The 22,181-nt window shown below is 43.9% G+C and overlaps 1 protein-coding gene across 2 annotated transcripts in view; it reads right to left on the reverse strand.

Annotated features, from left to right (window-relative positions):
- FARP2 (FERM, ARH/RhoGEF and pleckstrin domain protein 2) overlaps window positions 1–22,181 on the reverse strand; it is a 1,696,743-nt gene that overhangs the window by 385,139 nt on the left and 1,289,423 nt on the right. For both annotated transcript variants that reach the window (XM_078665691.1, XM_078665692.1), the window contains exon 16: window positions 6,587–6,720. In XM_078665691.1, the coding sequence (XP_078521817.1) occupies window positions 6,587–6,720 (134 nt within the window). The remainder of the gene's footprint in view (window positions 1–6,586; window positions 6,721–22,181) is intronic.

The following is a 22,181-nucleotide window of genomic DNA, read 5'->3' on the forward strand; positions in this document are numbered from 1 at the left end:
CACCGTCGCTCCACAAGCTCTACAGGGCAGGGGAGGGGCAGAGGAGCGTGGAGAGAGCAAGCAAGAGGAAAGTCAGATGGCGCCTGATCGGACGCTGAAAGTTGCCGGCTGCGCGCATGCCCGCGCGCATAACCGCAAGCGCTAGGCCAGCAAAGGCGTGTGGTAGCACTTTTAAAAGCCTAGTGTAGAGGCTATTACATCTCTCTATGTTGTTGAGTGTACGATAGAACGGAAAACAAAAGTAACAAAAAGACAAAACTAAGGATCACCTCAGGATAACTGCTATCCCATCAATACACAATCATGTGCCCAGTGTGATCATCTGGGGTCCCAAACAGTTTCTTCCTGCCTCTCTCATCAATCAGAGAGAGCAGAAAAAGAACGGTATCCTTCTATGCGATGCGCGTTCACGAAGGAAAACAAATACGATTGTATTTCTTAAGAATAGGTAGTTAGAGGTAATCTCTGAAGTGCAGTGCAGGTGTTTGTTAGTGCATAGAAGTGTTATTTAATGCATTCTTATAAAGCGCGGACTTTACCCGAAGGTCTCAGAGCACTGTACAATAGATCCAGTTACGTTACATAAGAGAACTGTTACAGGAATGGAACAAATTAAAATAGCATGCCATAGAATCAAAGCGACGTAAGCATAAGGCACACAATCTCAGGCACAGCAAGCACAGACTGTACAAGCAAAAATATGAATATAAATGACAAATTTTACAATGAATAAAGAACTTCCTGGCGAAAAATAGCAGGCCATAGAATCAAAACAACTCAGGCAAACGGAACACAAAATGAAACGCAACAAGCACAGGATGTACAAATAAAAATATAAATATATGTGACATTTACTATGACTAAAGAACTTCCTGGCGAGGTCTGAGAAGGGGGAATTAGTTCTGAAAGTGTCTTTGGAATAAAAGAGATTTGAGGTCCGCTTTGAAGATCTGGATGGAGGTGATGGCACGGAGCGAAGGAGGAAGTGAGTTCCAGATTCTCACCGCATTACCTGAGAACTATTGTGACATCAATTTTTCCCTTGTGAAGGAGGGGGGTTCAAGAAGGAACTTTTCCGCATTCCGAGACGGTCTTGAGCCTCCAGACAATTTCAGTTTATTCGCTAGGTAGCGAGGGGAGGAAGAGTGCAAAGCTTTGTGGGTGATGCATGCCGTTTTGTAGATAGCTCTAGCCTCGATGGGAAGACATCGGAGAGAAGACAGCATAGGGGTCTTTGACCGTGTTGCTTTCTGTGCTGTCGGTCTCTCAGTCCTGGCGCCGGGAAACCCTTTGTGGGTATCTGCGCGCATTATAAATGCAAAAAATAAATAAAATAAATAAATAGGGGTGAAGTGGTCACTTCGTTTGGACCCTGAAATGAAGCGAGCTGCTGAATGGAGGACGGATTTGAGGGGAGAGAGGTGAGATTTGGGAAGGCCAGCCAGAAGAGAATTACAATAGTCCAATCTAGAGAGAACTAGCGATTGAACCAAGGTTTTTAGGTCATTCTCCGGGAAGAACCAAGGAATCCCCCAAAGAAGGCGCAGCTGATAACGTGCGCTCTTGGCCATGGAATTGATGTGTGAGATTAGGTTGAGTCTTTTGTCGAGTATGACACCTAAGGATTTAGCGCAGTCCACAACGATGGGTTTACTGTTGAGTAGATTCAACTGATCCAACCAGGAATGAACAGGAGGCGGGGAGAGAGAGTTAGATAAGAGGAGGAATTCCATTTTAGAGGGATTGTACGATGAAGTGAAGTCCTTTGACTGGGGGTACCGATGGATAGAGCCGGGGCCTCATAGAATATGACTTGAGCTGGTGCTGAGTGAGGTGAGGTTTAACTCTTGGAAAGTAATGATGCAGTACATTCATCGTACTTTCACAAGGGTTTGAATACGATTATCACATCAAACTGTATGTATAATCTTTTTTCTTTATTTGTGAATGCAGTGACAAGAAAAATTTGGTCCTGAAGAAAGCCATAGATAATTCTCCTTAAGGGCTGAAACATGTCGACCGTCTGAGCAGTGATAAGTCTCAAACTGCTCCGTATCCTTTTCCTCACTTTCACGCTGCTTTTAATAGGAGAACTATGAGAGGCTGATATGATTATCAGCAGATAGAAAAGTAGACTATCTCAATAGCTCATCCTTTTTTAGGTCTCGCCTATGACGAACGCGCTGAAAGCGCGTTCTCGCAAGCGAGAACTATAGTCGTCTTCTCAGCAGTCTGAGACCGACGAAGGGATACAAGACCTGGCCGCGTGCAGCGTTTTTCCATAGGATAACGTTGTGCGCGCGGCCAGGTCTTGTCTCCACGGCATGGCACGGCAGACAGGATCACGTCGCGCGCCTCTCTGGAATGCAGGGGAGTCTGCAGAGAGGCGCGCGATGCTGATAAAAGCTTCGCTGAGCAGCCCCCTCCTTCCTGTTGCTGGAGCAGCTCTATTTTTTTTTGTTGGTTTTTTATGGATCCATTTCACAGCGAAGCGCTGACGTCCTATGCTGTTTCCATTTCATTGTTTTTGTTGTATTAATATTAGCTTGAAACGCAGAGCCTCCTCTGTAACCCCTTTTGTTTAATGTCCGCATTCAGTAACTTAATCTGTTTTCCCCGTGCATTCTGGTATTTGTTTTGGTTTGTCTCGGCCTGTGGATTGTAATGATGCGTTTGTGTTTTATTTACTTTGTGCCGGCTTCATTTAAGAAACGTTTGCGGTCCCGTATGTTCACTCCAATATAAAACACGTGCGTAAAATAAATTTTTAATATAACGCCACCACGTCCAACTCCCACAAACGCCAGACCAATTAGCATTGGAAATGCTTTGCGTATTCCCATTCACGAAAACGTGTGGCTGTCTTTTCTTCTATAAATCTACTTCGTACCACCAAATAACATTAAGCCCCCTGCTGACCGCCTCCAACCCCACTTATGATTCGCCCCCTCGAATTCATAGCCTCCTAAAATCTACCCCTGTGCGCCTTACTTTGCCCGGCACGCCCTTTCCAATGATGCCTCCTTACACCTTGTTTATGTGAGCTGTTTAGTGAAGCCACTTCTTGCCCTCCATAAATTTCGGAGTCCATTTACTCAGCTGTCTGTACCTGTGTGTTTATTCGTATGTGGTTGTGTGCACTATGTGTCAGGTGACTGCACCATGTGTGTCAGTGTGCGTTTGTGTGTCTTGTCGGGCGCTGGACATGATCTTTTTTTCAAGATTAAATGGAAACGAGCCCCTGGCAGAAGAGGATGGGAGGAGGCATCTGGCAATGCGTGCTGTAATTCCATGGGGAGAGGACGAGCATAACGTAGATTATAAGGGTATGGGCACACCCTGCTATACATCAACTGCACATACCATACATATTTAAGTGGTATATGCTTAGCGCAAATATTTAGCAGGCATGACTGAAGTTGTGAATCGGTTGAACGTGACAGGAAGTGTGTTCGAGTGCATGCCTGCATTATCAGAGGCTATATGTACACTGGGCAGCTCATTCCCCCAATATGGCGGCCGCAGCTGCATTCTTCTCCCTGATATCCTATTAGCTCGGGAGAGTGGTTCCCACCAGGTGCAAAGAAGCCCATGGGGTTGGCAGTACAGGTGCATATATACACCATAGGTTTCTTTGATATGTCGATGGTTCTGTTTTGAACTTGCATCTGCTGAATCCAAAAACATATTGTAGTGTGTTAAAAGCATTAGAAAAGGTTTGTCATCGGATCTCTTGAGAGGCGGGAGCAGATGTGCTATGTGGCAAAAATGTCAGCATTTTGTGGCCCTACAAGGGAATGTTGATGATGAGATCAATGATGTAAACATATATTTTAATGACAAAGTAAGATTAGCATATGTGGCTTCATTCACATTCGTTCATGCTCATTATGTCAAGCGAAAACACATTAAAATACGTTGCAAAAATCTTCAGCCAAAACTGCAAGAATACCGAATCAATCCGTAGGCCGTCACAGCCAATGTACGCTGTGATGCACATGAGGGCTTTAGCCCGCCAACCCTGGATCTCAGCCTGTGACCTGCTGGTTGCTCAGGCAACTTGTAGGAAATCTAGTTTACCGAGCTACCCTCATCAGAGTGCACCTATTGTGTGCAAACTTTACCCGCAGGTATCAGAGCGCTTTAAATCAGCATGCTTATAACAAGCAAGACTAGCACTCTATATTACTGCCAACTTAGCTTAGCATAAGCAACAGCTAACCACTCACAATGTTTATATACCAATTGCAAATTTAAAAAAAATTAATGCAAAGCATTGTCATTTACAATGCCAGTAACTCAAACTTTAATGCTGCGAGACCTATTGCATTGCAAAAGCTTGTAATAACACTTCTTTGCACTAACAAACACCTGCACTGCACTTCAGAGATTACCTCTAACTACCCATTCTTAAGAAACACAATCGTATTTGTTTTCCTTCGTGAACGCGCATCGCATAGAAGGATACAGTTCTTTTTCTGCTCTCTCTGATTGATAAGAGAGGCAGGAAGAAACTGTTTGGGACCCCAGATGATGACACTGGATGCTTGTGCATTGATGGAATACCAGTTATCCTGAGGCAATCCTTAGTTTTGTCTTTTTGTTACTTTTGTTTTCCGTTCTATCGTACACTCAACAACATAGAGAGATGTAAAAGCCTCTACACTAGTCTATAAAAGGCAAATGTTCTAATACCCTTTTATTCTGATTTAGTCCTTTGGATTCTATTGATTTTGAATAGTATTAAAAGGGGGATTGAATCCAGTTAGGACTTAAAAATTCCCTCGGATCCTCTTTTATGAACTAGCACATTTAAAAGCCCACTTACTAAATGTATCGCAGAGCAATGCATGCGCTGGCTCAGGCGAGCCCTAAAAAAGCCCACATACCTTGGCAAATGGTTAAGAGACCTAAAGCAAATGAAGGGGTTAACTTTGTTAATTTAAAAAACTTTCATTCAGCCCTCAGGCTAGAGCAAGTTTGCACTTCCCTTTCTAATGTATTCATTCAAAAAAAGCCTCTTTTGTATATGTTGGGGGGCCTCGAATTAATATATTCCTTCGCCTTTAAAAATATACTGCTTTTGACGCAAAAACCAAAGCTATTTTAATTCCCTATAATAAAACATTCTAGTATGCTAGCTAAACCTCTTTTTATGCATTCACATCAGAAGCATTTTTTACATTCTTCCATCTTGCATAATACTACTATTAAGATTAATACTAAAGTGCTAAACTAGCGAAAATGAATAGACAAAGGCATTTTTATTGTCAAACAGTTAACTTAAAAAAAAATCTTCTCAATTCAAGAGCTATAACACAAATTTTTTGTGCCTCAATATTTTCATAGTAAATTTTATTCATTATTGACTACCATGAAATAAACTTTACTGGATACATCTTTAGTTGACTACAGTGCAGAGGAGAACATCATTCACCCATGTAATTTCTTTACAGAGGTTAAGTCTTCCTATATTTGTAAAACACATTTGTAGTGATATGGAAAGGCCGAAAACCAAAACTGAATTACTGTGGGAACAAGATTTGGAATGATTTGGAACATACTATATCCGTCTTTATGTGGAATAAAATGTGATACAAAGTTCACTCCACCTCCGCTCTACAAGCACAACTCAGACACTATATTTTTTTATATGATATTTCTTATTCCTTGTTCTCTTTATAAAATGAACATTTGTACTAATAGTAATTGTTGGTGTTGTAACAAAGGTGATAGTGATGGCTTACATATGTTTTGTAAATGTCCAAAAATTATTCACTTTTTAAAATTGGTTTGGGGGAAGATTACTTTATATATGCTCACTTAAGTTAACATTGGATGCTTATTTTCCCTGGAGGTTCTTGTGATATATGATTCATTAATTCTGTAAATGGCAAGTTTGTAGACTTTCTCATTGCTATAGCTTTGCACTTAAGCACTACTAACTTGAAAGATGAAATAACATATATTTTAATAAAAGGTGCTGATTTGTTATCATATATTGGGCACTACAAATCTACCATCTATGTGTATGAAAATTAAAATGGATATGTATTAGAAGCACTTATCCTTATGTATATCAAATTATGCTGAGAGAAACAGTTTACGGTCTAATAATTTTGAACCTCCAAGAGATATATTTCTAATGTTTACAAATTATTCAAAGATGATATCACTGTGCATCAGAGATAAGAAGTATTATCATAGACACAAGCAACTCAGTGACTAGTTTAGAGGGCAAAGAGGTGTGTAACACTCCTCCAAATAAGCCTGTCTGAGATCTCTCTCAACATCATAAATAAGTCCACTTCCTACCTAAAGAAAACATCAAAAAAGCCATCATTTCTGCAAATTCTGAATAAAATGCAACCAACCCATAGGTGAAAATACATGCTTGTTTTGTTGTTTCTATGATACATTGGAATTTTGTCACCTAATAAATGATCTTATGTTTCAAAATTGAAGACAGTTTAATATAGTAGCAGAGTAAAGTGCATTAAATCATCTTAGCCCAGGAGTACTATCTAAGACAGTTAAATAAATCTTGGTTTCTCAAGCAAATACACTAAATAAGACAAATGCTCACCATAAGGCTAATCGTTGCTCAATCTGTTTCAGGAAGCCTCTATGGAATTCGTAGATTGGGTCGATGTTGGAGAAGAGCAGCATCATCAGTCCCTCCGGCATAGCATCCTCTTTGACAACAGCACTTCGGAACCACTGGGGAGAAAGATGACAAGATGAGACACACAACCTAGCTCACATAGCATTTACCCCTCTTGCTTACCTGAAAACAAAAATTAAAATACTCCGGAGCACGCTAAATGGAAGCTCAAAAATACATAAAATATCTATAACAGAAAAGTCAGCAGTGATGGATACTAAAAAATATACAATCATCATTAATCATGATTATAAATTTGCATTTATTATTATTAGTCGAATATGTAATGAGCATAGCTGCCCCAGCGACGGGGCGTCCCAGCACCACCAAAGACCATAAACGTGAGCCAAGGAGGAAAATGAAAAGTTAGACAGGGAGGAGCCAGGTCTTAATAGCTTTCCGGAAAGCCAGGTAGTTGGGGATCGCTCTGATGGAAACAGGGAGCGAATTCAAGAGTTTCACAGAAAGACTGCGAAAGGAACTGCAAACAGCTCTAGCTTTCAGAACTCGAAGAATGCTGACCAACGCTTGGTCCTCAGACCTAAGAGACTGCCGCGGCTCACAAAACTCTAACAAATTGGCCAACCCTAAAGGTGCCTGTAGGGTCAGGATCCTGTGCGCCACACAGAGAGACTTGAACTGAATGCATTTTTCAACAGGCAGCCAATGAAGTTTAGGAAGCACATGAGCAACCGAGCAAGATTTCGGAAGTGCCACCAAAATGCGGGCCGCTGCATTCTGTACTCTCTGCTGACGCCTGATGCTGGACTTATTGGCGCCCAGATAGAGAGAGTTGCCATAGTCCAGTCTAGAGAGAATTGTCGCCTGGACAATGGTTTGACGCACCTTGGGAGGAAAGAAACCCAACAGAGGTTTCAAACCTCGCAAAAGCCCAAAACAGACCCCTGCCACAGCTTTCGATTGGATGTCGAACGTCAGGCCACTATCGAACTACACGCCCAAGTTCTTCACAGTCTCCTTGGGTAAGGGGGCGGGTTTAAGACGATCCGGCCAACACTGCTCGGACCACAACTCCCGGTCCTTCCCGAACAATAAGACCTCAGACTTACTGGCGTTCAACTGCAAGCAGTTTACCGCCATCCAGTCCGCAATCACTGAAAGGGCCTCTTTAAACTCCATATTTGTGCAGCATTTCTTAGAGAAGGCGATCACCAGTTGGGTGTCGTTGGCATTTAGAAGTGCCAAATATAAAGCAAATAATTAAGTCACGCTTCTATTGCATTTACTTTAACACATGACATAAGAGCACTCATGTCTAACAATTTTGTCCTCTGAGTGTCTCATAATTGCATCCTAATTATTTGACATCCATCTTCTTTTAACAGTAAAAACAAATTCCCTTTCACCATCATAAAGAAAAGTACAAAAATGTTAACTCCACTAACGCGAGCAGTTTGGGATCATTCTCTCAAAAGCAGTATCAAAACAGTTTCTTCTTTTCCGAACAGTATCGTAACATTTCTTGTTACAAAAACAAACAAAAAAATGGCAAAGCTAATAGGTCTTGCCTTGGCTGTAAAGATGCCATATAGCATTGCTAAATAGCTGCTAAGATGCATCCTCATTTTATAAGCAAGGGCAACACGCATGCATGTGTCTACAAAACAAAGCAAATATTTTGTTTCTTGTTATTTACGAATACGAGTTTGATCGGTAATAAACATTTAAAAAGTAGTTCAAAGCATTCTTTGTTTTTCCGGCACAAAAGGGGGGAAAGCAACACCAAGAGTACTGGTGGAGGGAAGCAACTCAGAGGGGTTGGTTGGGCAAGGAAGCAATACGTGGGCGGTGAGGGGTGGCGGAAGCAAAAAGAAGGGCAAAGGGAAAGCAATACAGAGGGCAGGGGAAAACATGGGCAAGAGAGAGGATAGTGGTGCACGGTTGAAAGAGAAACACATGGGCTAGAGAGAGGAACATGGAGCTGTTGTGGGGAAACGCACGGGTGAGAAAGGTATGAGTGGGAAGTAGCACACAGGGACAAATTCAACACATAGGAGGCAGGGGAGAAGCACACGGCGAGAGACAGCACCACAGAGCATGGTGAAGGATGGAAGAGCACTACATGAGGGAGATAGCTGGAAAACACATGCACTCTTATGGAGTGCTCAACCAAAAAGAAACAAGCATTGGCATAGCCAATAGGTCTCGCCCTTGGGACCTTATAAGTGTTTAGCCATGTAACAGTTAATGTCGTTGCACCAAGGATATTGTGCTGGATAACAAAACACTTATAAGGCCCCAAAGGCGAGACCTATTGGCTATGCCAATGCTTGTTTACATTACTGCTGGCAACCATGCCTAATGCACTGAGCTAATCACTTCTAGTCATTTCAAATATGGCAGCCACTCGTGTAATCTTGTCTGATGTGATGACTATTGCAACACTTATATTAGCAGCTCTCAATGATTTTCTCCGAACACAAATAACTTTTAATACACAAATGTTTGGTAAACCCTAGTCTATGGTCTCTGTGACTGTACACATCGCCTTGTGGACAAATCAATGTTTCAGGCCATATATCTTGAAGAAACTTTGTCAACTTAGAAAGTTCAAGCAATCTAGAAAAATCTGGATGCTTAAAAACTGAAGGTGTTGGGGCCATCAGGGTAAATGAAACTGCCGATACAACCCAATCACCTTATTTCCTTCCTGCCTCAGCTGGAACAACTGAAGCAGCAATTATCATGGACAAACAAAACACACGTGCACCTCAAATAGCAGCTAAAACAGCATTCAACATGATCAAGCTACGCACTGCTTATCAAAGGGGTACCTGACCACTACTGCCATCTCTCCAATTCTATCCAGAGTTGACCTCAATAAAGGACTGAATGTCAAGACGATGGGCTATTTAATTTCCACACAGGAAGCCATCAACATGCAGCAGCTAAACTCCACAATCAAAAAATGTAAAAACGAGCACCAGGTGCCATCCAGCATAAAAACAAATACATAAATAAACTACTCCACTGGCAAGATATATCTAAATTTCACACATTCAAGAGCAACCTATCCTCAGGAACAGTACCACTGACATGATCCATAGACCATCCTGCCCCCATTCCACCAGCTAAGCCTCATAGGAACAGCCCTCACTTTACATATGAGGAGCAGAGGAAGGGGAAGGGAAGGATAGAATGGAAAGAAAGGAAGAAACAAAAAAGGAAAGGAAAAGACTGAAATAATGGAGGATGGGAGGAAAGATTCACAACAGTATAGTGCTCTACGTCAATGACATCAGACAGACAAGGACACTAGACACCTGAAGGGTACATGTCAGTCCAATGTAAAATATGTGTAGATGGACAGACAGACCTGGGGAAGCATTCTCAAGGTCGACTGCACACTAATGCTGAAGAGACACCACCCGATTACCCTCGGTGTTAAACAGGACACTGGGCAGATGGCTTGCCAAGCAGAATGAGCACAGGGCTGGAGCCCGCATTGTGCATGAACCTGGACTCTGCATAGTCACATTGCCACCCTGCTGACAGGTAGCTATCTCGCAATCATTTTATTGTTTGAAGACTATTTCTTCCCAATGAAACCCATCTGTTACCATCATATGTTAGGCATGGGGGTGCAAGACACACTAATATGGGCCCTATAAATCCATGGAATTGCCTGCAGAGATAAATGCATTGCTGGCACTGCCTGTCACTTTCTATCTCTTGGCTGCCACTCTCTCTCGCCAGAGTTGACTCCTTCCCTCGCCTTTGGCAGGTTAGGCTTGTTTATCACCGAGCTGCAGGTTACCAGGATACCATGTTTCTACCCCTGTTCTTCAGATGTTATAACCATGCATGTTCTGGGGGACTTCGTTCATGCTTTGCTTGCATTGAAACAGTTGGCATTGCACACCTGATGCCATTGAGTTGTAACAAAAGCCCCAGGCGGGTGTGGTAAATAAATAAATAATACCCTATTTTTGAATGCATAAATGAATAACAGATAGCTCAATAAATAAGAGTCAAGATTCGAGGTAGTAGGAGTTTTTGCAGGTTTAATACAGCAAATACAGGAATAGGATGGCAAGGCCCAGCAGCGCTGCCGGGGTCAGGATCGGGACAAGGGGAACAACTTTTTAATAACAGTGCATGAGCATATATACATAACGCAAACACATAGCATTACATTGCAATAGGCGTAGCAGTGGGTGGAGCAAAAGACGTGACGCGTAGCAGTCGCGAAAGATAAGGGTGGAAAGAGGTGTAACAGGGCGTATACATAGACATGTGATGCAAACGTAACAGAATATGTCATGAATGGGGCGGAAACCATGGAGGGGGCTACCTGAGGAGCCGGGACCTCTAACCTGATGGTGCGCGCAAACTAGCAATGACGTGTTACTAGGAGAAGCTGGGGGGCTATGAACTCTGTGCTAGGAGCAGAGACTGAAGTCTGGAGAGTCAGGGCGACATGTACCTAAACAGTATCTAGTATCCGATGTTTAGAGAACATGTTGATATAAACTAGAAGTCAGGAGGGGAAAGGCTAACTTGATTCTAAGACTGGACCTTGCATGTAGTGCGTGATGAAGAATATTAAATGACCATTAAATGCAGTATTTCTCTAACGTGGAGACGTGAAGGCTAGACAATGACGGAAACTATCGATGCGATTCAGTAGCTTTAGGAATGCAGAGAAGGAGGACTGAACTGATAACTGGAATCATAACATATTCTTGGCAGACTCAGAGGCAGAGCCAGGGTGAGCCGGGCACTGCGAGGCAGGAAGTAAGTGAAGGGTCGAGGATACAGGTGGGGGCTGTATCGCTCCTCAGCGAGGCTTCAGGAGACAGGAGCTGAATCTGGTGTCCAGGCCCTTTTGAGGCCTAGAAACGGGGACTTTTCAATAGAATAACGTGCACACTGAGAAACGTGGCAACGTAGCTTTACATAGGCCTGATATTCGTAGTATTCACGAGAACTGGAAACTGGCATACTAGAGGTGGACACAACTGTAATTGCGTCATTAATCGAACATAGGGAATGCATATGCATATTTAATCATGCACACATAACATATGATGGATGACACGTAGGGACACAGAACATGGCAAAATTTACTTTTCCACATTCCCTCCTTGTCACTACGTTTCCATCAGGAAACATCAATATTCATGATACCATCTATCATTTCATACAGTATCATTTGCTCGTCTCGAATTATCCTGGAACGGGATTTAGAACGGGGCTTGGGACTAGGAATACAAGAGGTAGCACAAATGCCGCAAATCGCAGGGCCACATTGTATACAGAGGCAGCAGCTGAATATGATCGCTACTGCAATACCTAGAAAGGACAAGACTTTCCATCCCCAGGCGGAAATTATATTCCAGAACCAACCGGACCATGTCCAGGTGCCTGGATCTTGGTGTAACAGATGGGCAATCTTATGGAGTCTGGTTATAGCTGAATAAACAGACGGCGCATTATTTGGAATGAAAATGCAGCAACTAGATCCGATGACTCTACAGGCCCCGCCCCTATCGGCCAGTATGACGTCAAGGACGAGACGATTCTGTAAAACGACAAATCTCATAGCAGATTGCTCTTCAGTTAAATTACCTAGAGCAGAGGCAGTCTCATTTACTACAGCTTCGAGGGTTCTGGTTAACCTACGGATTAGCTTACTATTCTGGATAGGTCCTATAAAGAAAAAGAAACCTCTGTTGAAATCTGTATACTGTTCTAGAGCAGTTTCAGTATAATCGACAATTGGGGACTCCCTTCTATGTCTAATGTGTACTAGATGTGTGTTTCTATGATAATCAGGTGGGGCTAGGAAAACTGGTGGCAGTAGGAAGGCAATGTAACAGGTTCCCTCCCAATCGAGGGGCAGACGAACATATGCAGTTTGACCACAAATAAAATAAGAATGACGTGAAGCTTTGAAAATGGATTTCCCACTGTCACTATACTTGACAATAGTAGTACAATCACTGTGTCCTACATGTACGGAACCATTATTTCGGACACATAATTCGCCTTTAACTGGTAATACTGAAATAGCAGGTAAGTCTGGAGTAGTATCAGACTGAACATTCAGGACCATGAAATTCGAAGAATAGTTACCTAAATTATACACTTCATTTTCTAGATCTAACCCAGTTCTGTGGGGAAGACCTTGCTTGTCTGGAAAACATGTACTGTTAAGAAAAGACATATCTGTTGAGGATGACGTTAACGTGGACCATGCTCCACACGAACCATTATGTGAAAATGGATAAGGAAAAAGTGGCAGAACTCCCTTCGGTATCTGGAAAGGGGGGAGTCGACCACACACCCAACAATTAGTGGCATTGCTGGTCTGATGTGAGTAATGTAACATGCGGATGAAGGAATTATTTTTCATAGCGAGGCGGTAAGAGAGTTCATGAGGAGGCAGATCACTAAACGTGTGCTCTACTGTAGCATTAGCAGACTTATTTACATGAAGAACTGGGAAATACAAGAAAAATGCATAACTGGTGCAGGAAATCATGATGCTGAAAAATAATATGAAACATAGAAAAACGATACATCGAATTGAGTTTTGACTAACTCTCTCACTATGGGGGTCTATTTTATACATGTCAGAAACAGTCTAACCGTTTCACCTAGGGGAGGACTTAGACAATCAAACTGGCTGACTTATTTTACTAGACCGAAGTTTCAACTTATACTCCTGTTGCGGAGTTTTCTCTAACAGGGGAGGGTTTGTAGCAATGTCTTTTGCGGGACAGTCCTTGAGAACAATATTTTGGCAATCCTTCAAATCCTGGGAAATGTTCTTTGAGACGGGTTTCAGTCCATAAAACTTTTTTATATGTGAAAGGTGCACCCAGCCTTTGCGACCCTCCAACTTCACGGCTGTACGGGTGGCGAGGAGGACCTGTCGGGGCTCCTTCCAGCGTGGCTCCAGCGGACTTGAGCGGTCAAAATTGCGGACAAGAACCATGGATCCTGGAACGATTTCATGCGGTGCCACCTCGGTATTGTCTGGAAATGCGGCGGCAACCTGTGAACGACAAGAGTTGAGGGCAGACATCAAGGAAGCTAGGTAATCTGTCAGCATATTACTTGAAACATCGGTAATACTTCGGGGTCTAGGAGTACCCCACATGTTAGGGGGGCGGCCGAAAACGACCTCATACGGGGACAGACCTGATCTGGAATGTGCGACCATGCGCATATAAAATAAAGCGACTGGCAGAGCTACTAGCCAGTCCACACCTTTCTCTTTACACACTTTTGCAATACGGATTTTCAGAGTCTGGTTATGTCTCTCTACGAGACCGGCTGCTTCAGGATGGCGTACACAATGAAACTTCCACTGGTACCCCAACAAAAGGGAAACATGCTTCATCAACTCAGATGAGAATGGCTGGCCGTTGTCAGAATATACGACTCTAGGGAGTCCATAACGGGGGAAGAACTCACGAACCAACTGCTTGGCAGTGGTCGCGGCGGTGTAATCTGGAACTGGATATGCTTCTGTCCACCTGGACAAAGCGCATACAACTACAAGGACATACTTGAAACCTCGACATCGCTCCATCTGAATATAATCCATCTGGAGGACTTCGAAAGGGTGGTCAGGGGGCTGGAATCCACCTTGTTCCACCGAGACACTTTTACCTGGATTAAACTGACAACATATCATACAGGTACGGACTTTCTGCTTGGCTGCAGCTCGTAAATGCTTGTTGAACCAGATGTTCTGGATACTGTCTAACATAGCTTTTTCTCCTAAATGTGCTGGACTATGTGCGGTATTAATAATGACTTGAACCATAGAGTCGGGGAGAAACCATGTGGCTCTACCCTTCGTTAACCATCCTTGATCTGTCTGGACCCCTCCTTGTTCGGACCATTTCTTGATTTCTTCGGGAGTAGCATGTAACTGGATATCTATGACATCTTGTGTAGGGTCCTTAACTGTCATACATGTAATCGGATCTGGAGTGTGTGTCATGTTAACTGAAATGTCTAGAGTCTGTGCTGTAAGCTTGGCTGTGCGATCTGCTAGATCGTTACCTTGAGAAATGATGTCAGTAACTTTCGTATGTGCTTTGCACTTCATGATAGCAATAGATGTCGGTAAATGTATGGCATCTAACAGAGCTTGAATAAGGAGACCATGCTGAATCTTGGTTCCATGAGAAGTCATGAAACCTCTCTCTTGCCAGAGCACTCTGAAGTCGTGTACAACTCCAAATGCGTAACGTGAATCTGTGTAAACATTAACTTTCAAGTTCTTGGCGTGTATGCAGGCTTGTGTCAGAGCAACTAGCTCTGCTGCTTGAGCGGACAGGGTGTCAATACGGTGTGTTTCAATAACTTCAGTGTCAGTAGTCACTGCATACGCGGCGACTAGTTCTCCTGTACTTGTTCTCATACATGAACCATCCACATAAAGTGTCAGGTCGGGGTCTGGTAACGGAATATCTGTCAGATCTTGTCTTGGCTTGGTCATAATGTTAACTACTTCCACACAGTCATGTGTGGCCGAATTCGGAGTAACTGATGGTAACAGTGTAGCAGGGTTCAGGATGTTGCAGCGTCTGATTTCTATGTGTGGCTGGAACAGTGTCAATTCATAACCTGTTAAACGTGCAATTGTCAAGTGCTGAGTTTGTGTTCGGTTTAAAAGAACTTCTACGGAATGTGGAACTTGTACTGTCAAGGTATGTCCTAATACTATGAAATCACTTTGTCTGATAGCTAGTGCTGTGGCTGCAACTGACTTGAGGCACGCAGGCAGAGCCTGGGCTACAGGATCTAATGTGCTCGAAAAATAAGCACAGGGCTTGTATTGTCCTGCTTGATCTTGTGTGAGAACAGATAATGCTGTACCTTCGCGTTCAGTGACGAAAAGTGTAAAAGGCTTACTGTAGTTCGGTGTCGCTAGAACTGGAGCTTGGCATAGGGCTTTCTTTAACTCATTGAAACTAAGTGTATGTTCAGATGTCCAAGGGAGGACAGTCAATACGGCTGCCTCCTGTGTCGTTAACTGTATCAGTGGCTTGGCTAGAAATGCATACTGAGGAATCCATTGTCTGCAGTAAGAAGTAAGGCCGATAAAAGCACGTACCTCCTTCTGGGTCTTGGGCTGAGGAAGACTCGCTATTAACTGGATACGGTCTGGTGTCAACTGCCTACCCCTCTTGGACAGTAAGTGTCCTAAGTAGACCACTTGCTGGACACAGAATTGAAGCTTCGAAGGGGACACCTTGTGCCCCATCTCGGCTAGGAAATACAAGACTGTAAGGGATGCTCGCTCGCAAGCACGTTCAGAACGGGCTGTGATCAGGAGATCATCGACATACTGGAGCAGGGCAGTGTCAGTTGGCATGTGAATGTTGTCTAGTTGTCTCTTAAGTGCTTGACTGTAAATGCTAGGGCTTTCTGTGAAACCTTGAGGAGCGCGTGTGAACATATAGCTCCTTCCATTTAAACAAAATCCGAAAAGGAACTGGCTGTCTGGATGAATAGGGACACTGAAAAACGCGTTCTTGAGGTCGATTACAGTAAAGAACGTGGCTTCGGAATCAATGGCTGTCAATAGGGAAGAGATATCTGGAACGACTGGGTACTGAGGAATAATACATTTATTAAGCTCTCGTAGGTCAATCACTAATCGATATACTGGGGGTGCATTTGGATCAGTACGTTTCATGACTGGAATGATCGGGGAATTGCATACATTGGAGTCAGTTTCTACAACCACTCCTTGAGCCATGAGCTCGTCAATAATTTTGGATAAGGCTGCTACAGCCTCAGGTGGCAATCTGTACTGTCTGATTCGTGGTAACACTACACCTGGCTTGAGAGTCACACGATAGGGTGTGATTTGCATATAACCAACATCAGTTGGACCTTGCGCCCATAGATGCTGCGGGACATTAGACAATCTGGGATCAAAATCTCGTAATACATAGTGACCCTTAAAGTCACGTAGGAACAATCGTATTCCCTCTGGGGAACAGCATATAACTGCACCTAACTCTTTCAGTGTTTTAATGCCTAATAGGTTTTCTGGACATGACTTAGTAAGTAACAGATCAGTAGTGCGGGACAATGGACCTACTTCTAGAGTAACTGGCTTTGATATTTCATTTACAATGGGTTTTCCTGAAAATCCAAGGGAAACATTTCTTGAGCCTGAGAGCGGAGCCCCTGGAACTTCGGCGTGACTAATTGTGGTCCTACTTGCCCCTGTATCAATCAAAAACTTTCTGTCTTTCCCTAATACTTGACTGTGAACATAGGGACCTTCTTGATCTACAGGTATCTCGATGAGAGGCAAGCCTACCTCCCTCTCTAGGCTGTTTCATGAATACTGCTGGTACTCTGGATACTCAGACTGTGCATACTGGTACATCTGCTGTGTAACGTGCTGTGTTGCAGCAATAGGCTGCGGTGCGGTAACTGTCTGTGGTGCATTCTGTGGCTGAGGAGTCTGTGAAACTTGTTCTTGTCTAGGCGGACGTGGTCTTTCTTTAGTCTTACCGGTAGCTATGTTATGTTTCAGAACTGCACACTCGTTTATAAAATGACCTGGCTGTTTACAATAATTGCAGTTCCCTTTAACGGGAGCTGCAGGATGACTGGCTTGATTCGGACCCCTCTTCTGACTGTCTTGAGGAACAGATTGTGCAACTAGTACTTTCATTTTCGTGTCTTTCATACGTTTTCTCTCGTGTTCTTGTTCTTCCCTGATCCTATTCTGGTGGTATTGGAGCATCTGCAACATCTGGGACGGGGTATTAGCTTGCCAGGTACTTTCGACTTTCAAAACTCGATTTTTAATTTGTGGACTTGAATTCTCGACTAATTTAGTAACAAAAAGGTGAGGGTATGACTCACTACTTGTCTTGAGGCCACTGTTGATGCTAAAACATTTCTCAAATCTAGAATAAAAATCACTAATATCTTCGTCTTGTTTCTGTTTACAGGCTGAGATTGCATCCCAGTCTTCTTTTCTAGTTGTCAATAATCTAGGTAAAACTTGTATTAATAATTCTGGTAATTCTTTACATTTCGCTCCAAGACCGGTACCTGGTACTCGTGCCTTGTCTTCAGCTTCTAGAACTGCCCAATCGATCTTTTTCTCTCCCACCTCCCATTCTTTTTCCTTGAGCTTTTCATACACCCCTGCGGGCAGCAGAACCTTTAACATTTTGATTATATCTGGATACGTGTATTCTCCCATACGTAGCATGTCTTTTAATTCTCTATGGAACCCTGCTGGATCTTTATCATGACAGGGAATTAATTTCTTCATCTCTAGGAGTTCCATCTTTGTAATCGGAGTGTAAACAAACACTCGTTCTAGTTCGCCACCCGTTCCTCTAACTGGGTGGACTTCTCGTAACGGATTCTGTCTCTCCATGTAAAATGGTTTACTTTCGGGGGGTGAGACATGAACAAAATGCGGATTCAAAAACGTTCTATATTTGTGACGCTGTTCTAGAATGACACTAATTAAGTCGGTACCTAAACCTTTCCATCTATACTGGAGTAGCTCGTTCAGGATATCGTGTAACGGACCTGGATCAGAGTGCTGACCCTCATACAATGTAATGAGGTGCTGAATCATATACATACCCGCCAGTCGTTGCTCGGCTGGGGGCATTTTCAGAAACATTTGTGCCACTATTTCGTCTGGAAAAGTGGTAGAATCAGTAATCCATCGGACTGCTGATCGGGCTAGTTCTTGTTCATGCATGGTACTTAACTCACTGTAACCGATTCGTGATTTCAGAATGTGATCGGTAGCTTGAAACACTTGTTCTAGAGAACCTTGTTCTGGTGCTGGATGATGGAAAATAGACTTGTGTTCTAGGCGTAAATGGCGATCTGGAAATCTAGATTTTCCTACATACGCTATTCTGTCAGGATTCTCGTCGTCTAACTCTTCAGGATCAGAGTTACTTTCTTTCTCGCTTACTTGTGCTGCTTTACGCTGTTCGTGTAACTTTATTATTTCTTTACGGATTTTCTTGTACATACTCTCCATAGCACCGACGGTCTTGTGCTTACCCTCGGCTATATTATAACTCCACCTTGTCAGGGTTTTCATTTCAGCCGGATCTTTAGACGGGTAATCTTGTTCTCTTATTAGACAATTGATCAGAAACTTTAATATCATGAGCTGGGTCTCAGCTTTCCTTTGAGACATGGCCTCGCCAATGCTTTCTGGATCATCCCCTGTACGGATGAAACGATATATTCTGTCTAGATCTTCTTTCATATTCGGTAAGGTGACTAGATACTCGGCCACCTTTCTTACGCGGAATGAATATAAAACCATATTATCCTCGCCTGGGACTGGATCATAGCCGCATTCGGCAAGGGATTTTCTTATTTCTGCTACAGTCTGATGTCTGGGCGTACGCTGTGATGCTTGTATATGTAATTCGGCTGTCGTTAAACGCTTGTGTGGCGGCGGGGTTTGAGGAGTACCTCCCCCTGCGGCCCCTAAACTAGAGTCGTCTACTGAGGCTCTTCGTCCTGGCAGAGTGGGAAATGGAAATGTAGGCTGGACTTGTATGGCGGGCTGGACCGGGGGTACCGTAACAGGTACTCCGGTGTCTGGAGGAGCGGGAAGTGCCTGATTTACAGGGACTGGCGGAGCGCGAACAGTATTTGCATATTCTGGGACTGTGTCGTCCAAATAGGACGAAATAAAAATATCAGCTGCGGTCTGTTTGTGACGTAGCTTGGTCGGAACTAATGGTGGCGGGAAATTACTGGATGCCTCTGGGGTCGCTTTTGGCAAGCCCTCGGCAAGGAGAGGATACATACCCCTAATAAGGGCATGCCTCTGTCTGTCTGACTGTTCGGCTTTGACTTGTTCACCTATCTCGATTAGTTCTTTTTCATGGGCTCGTTCCAAGGATTCTCTACCTAATTCTGACTTTCTGATTTCTTTTTCAGTTCTTTTATGAGCTTCTTTGCGCCATAACTCGATGGCATCTTTCTGTGACTGTCTGGCTTTCTTTTTCCATAATGCCTCTTCTACTCGCATGATGCACTCGGCATCCCATGTACCCGATACGGGCCATCTGTACTTTTCTTCTAACTGTTTGGTATACTCTACCCATAAATCTAGATACAGTATGGCGCTTATGCCATGCTTCTGATACATAAAATGACCTGGACTGTCCCTAGGCGGGACAGGAACTGCTGCTTCCAGCAGACCCTTTCTAGTTTTTAACTGGCGTAACTTAGAAAACAAGGGCATGACTGGACTGTAATCTAGACACAATACAATACACAATGAACACGATACTTATTCCCCATTCATACCACGACATTAAAATACATGAAGAACATTTAAAAATAACAGTTCGAACAGAATACTACCTGGAATACGGAACACAGAATACATGAATTTTCTCGAGAACAGAACTGACTAGAACAGGAACTAGATGCACTGCTGAAACAGTACGAAACTTACCGGTCTCATAAAGAGACACGTCAGGACCCGCATCCACCGAAGTGGACACTTCGTTTGTGGGTCTGTGTACCACCAACCCACGGACCAGAGTCAATTAAATTGACCCTGTCTAGATACTACCCCAGTAACGGTACTCACCGGGCAGCAAGAACGGAAGGCCTCAGACTGGACGGGACTGCCTCGACGTCGGACGGACGAACTTCGGACTTCTGTTACGGGTGGGCCTCCGGATACCTCGGACCTTGGACTCTCGGCTTGGGCTCTGGTCGGGACTCGCCGCGTTCCTCCACCGTCTCGTCTGGATGCTGGACCGCCTCCTCCGTCTCCTCCGTGGGCCTGAGGGATACTTGAAGCAGAAATATCTGCTGGTGCGCAGAAGAGTTCCGTCACGACTGCAGAGGGTCAGGGGGTCGGCGTGGCTTCACCGACGCGTGGGGAAAGGGCAAGTCCCTATTCGGGCGCCATTATGTGGTAAATAAATAAATAATACCCTATTTTTGAATGCATAAATGAATAACAGATAGCTCAATAAATAAGAGTCAAGATTCGAGGTAGTAGGAGTTTTTGCAGGTTTAATACAGCAAATACAGGAATAGGATGGCAAGGCCCAGCAGCGCTGCCGGGGTCAGGATCGGGACAAGGGGAACAACTTTTTAATAACAGTGCATGAGCATATATACATAACGCAAACACATAGCATTACATTGCAATAGGCGTAGCAGTGGGTGGAGCAAAAGACGTGACGCGTAGCAGTCGCGAAAGATAAGGGTGGAAAGAGGTGTAACAGGGCGTATACATAGACATGTGATGCAAACGTAACAGAATATGTCATGAATGGGGCGGAAACCATGGAGGGGGCTACCTGAGGAGCCGGGACCTCTAACCTGATGGTGCGCGCAAACTAGCAATGACGTGTTACTAGGAGAAGCTGGGGGGCTATGAACTCTGTGCTAGGAGCAGAGACTGAAGTCTGGAGAGTCAGGGCGACATGTACCTAAACAGTATCTAGTATCCGATGTTTAGAGAACATGTTGATATAAACTAGAAGTCAGGAGGGGAAAGGCTAACTTGATTCTAAGACTGGACCTTGCATGTAGTGCGTGATGAAGAATATTAAATGACCATTAAATGCAGTATTTCTCTAACGTGGAGACGTGAAGGCTAGACAATGACGGAAACTATCGATGCGATTCAGTAGCTTTAGGAATGCAGAGAAGGAGGACTGAACTGATAACTGGAATCATAACATATTCTTGGCAGACTCAGAGGCAGAGCCAGGGTGAGCCGGGCACTGCGAGGCAGGAAGTAAGTGAAGGGTCGAGGATACAGGTGGGGGCTGTATCGCTCCTCAGCGAGGCTTCAGGAGACAGGAGCTGAATCTGGTGTCCAGGCCCTTTTGAGGCCTAGAAACGGGGACTTTTCAATAGAATAACGTGCACACTGAGAAACGTGGCAACGTAGCTTTACATAGGCCTGATATTCGTAGTATTCACGAGAACTGGAAACTGGCATACTAGAGGTGGACACAACTGTAATTGCGTCATTAATCGAACATAGGGAATGCATATGCATATTTAATCATGCACACATAACATATGATGGATGACACGTAGGGACACAGAACATGGCAAAATTTACTTTTCCACACGGGAAACAAGGTGCACTGATGGCATTGAACAAGATGGCAGCCCAGCTGTACCTAACCCCTTACAAGACCAGTAATGGCCATTTCACTGCCGTCCAGCAAGTCCTCTTTCCATTTCTTTGCTGCACCCTCCATTCACAGCTTGTAAGCTGCCCCCTTATTCCCACCCATGGCTGGGAGGGACCCGTGTCACGAACCCCTCGCTAACTCCCTATCCCTGCGGTCTCTGCCCCTTCCTCCATGCTCAAGTCTCGCGCTCTCCCCCTACGGGCACTCACCTGAATGGTAAATGGTGCCCAGCGTGACCTTGCGGGCGCGAATGAAGTCACCCAGGTCACCCTGTTGGAGGTGGTCCTGAAACACAATGTCATTGGGAAAGCAGACATGCGAGCTGGCTTGAT

Source organism: Lissotriton helveticus, chromosome 11 (genome assembly GCF_964261635.1).
Source record: "Lissotriton helveticus chromosome 11, aLisHel1.1, whole genome shotgun sequence".
In the NCBI taxonomy this organism is placed as follows: Eukaryota; Metazoa; Chordata; class Amphibia; order Caudata; family Salamandridae; genus Lissotriton; species Lissotriton helveticus.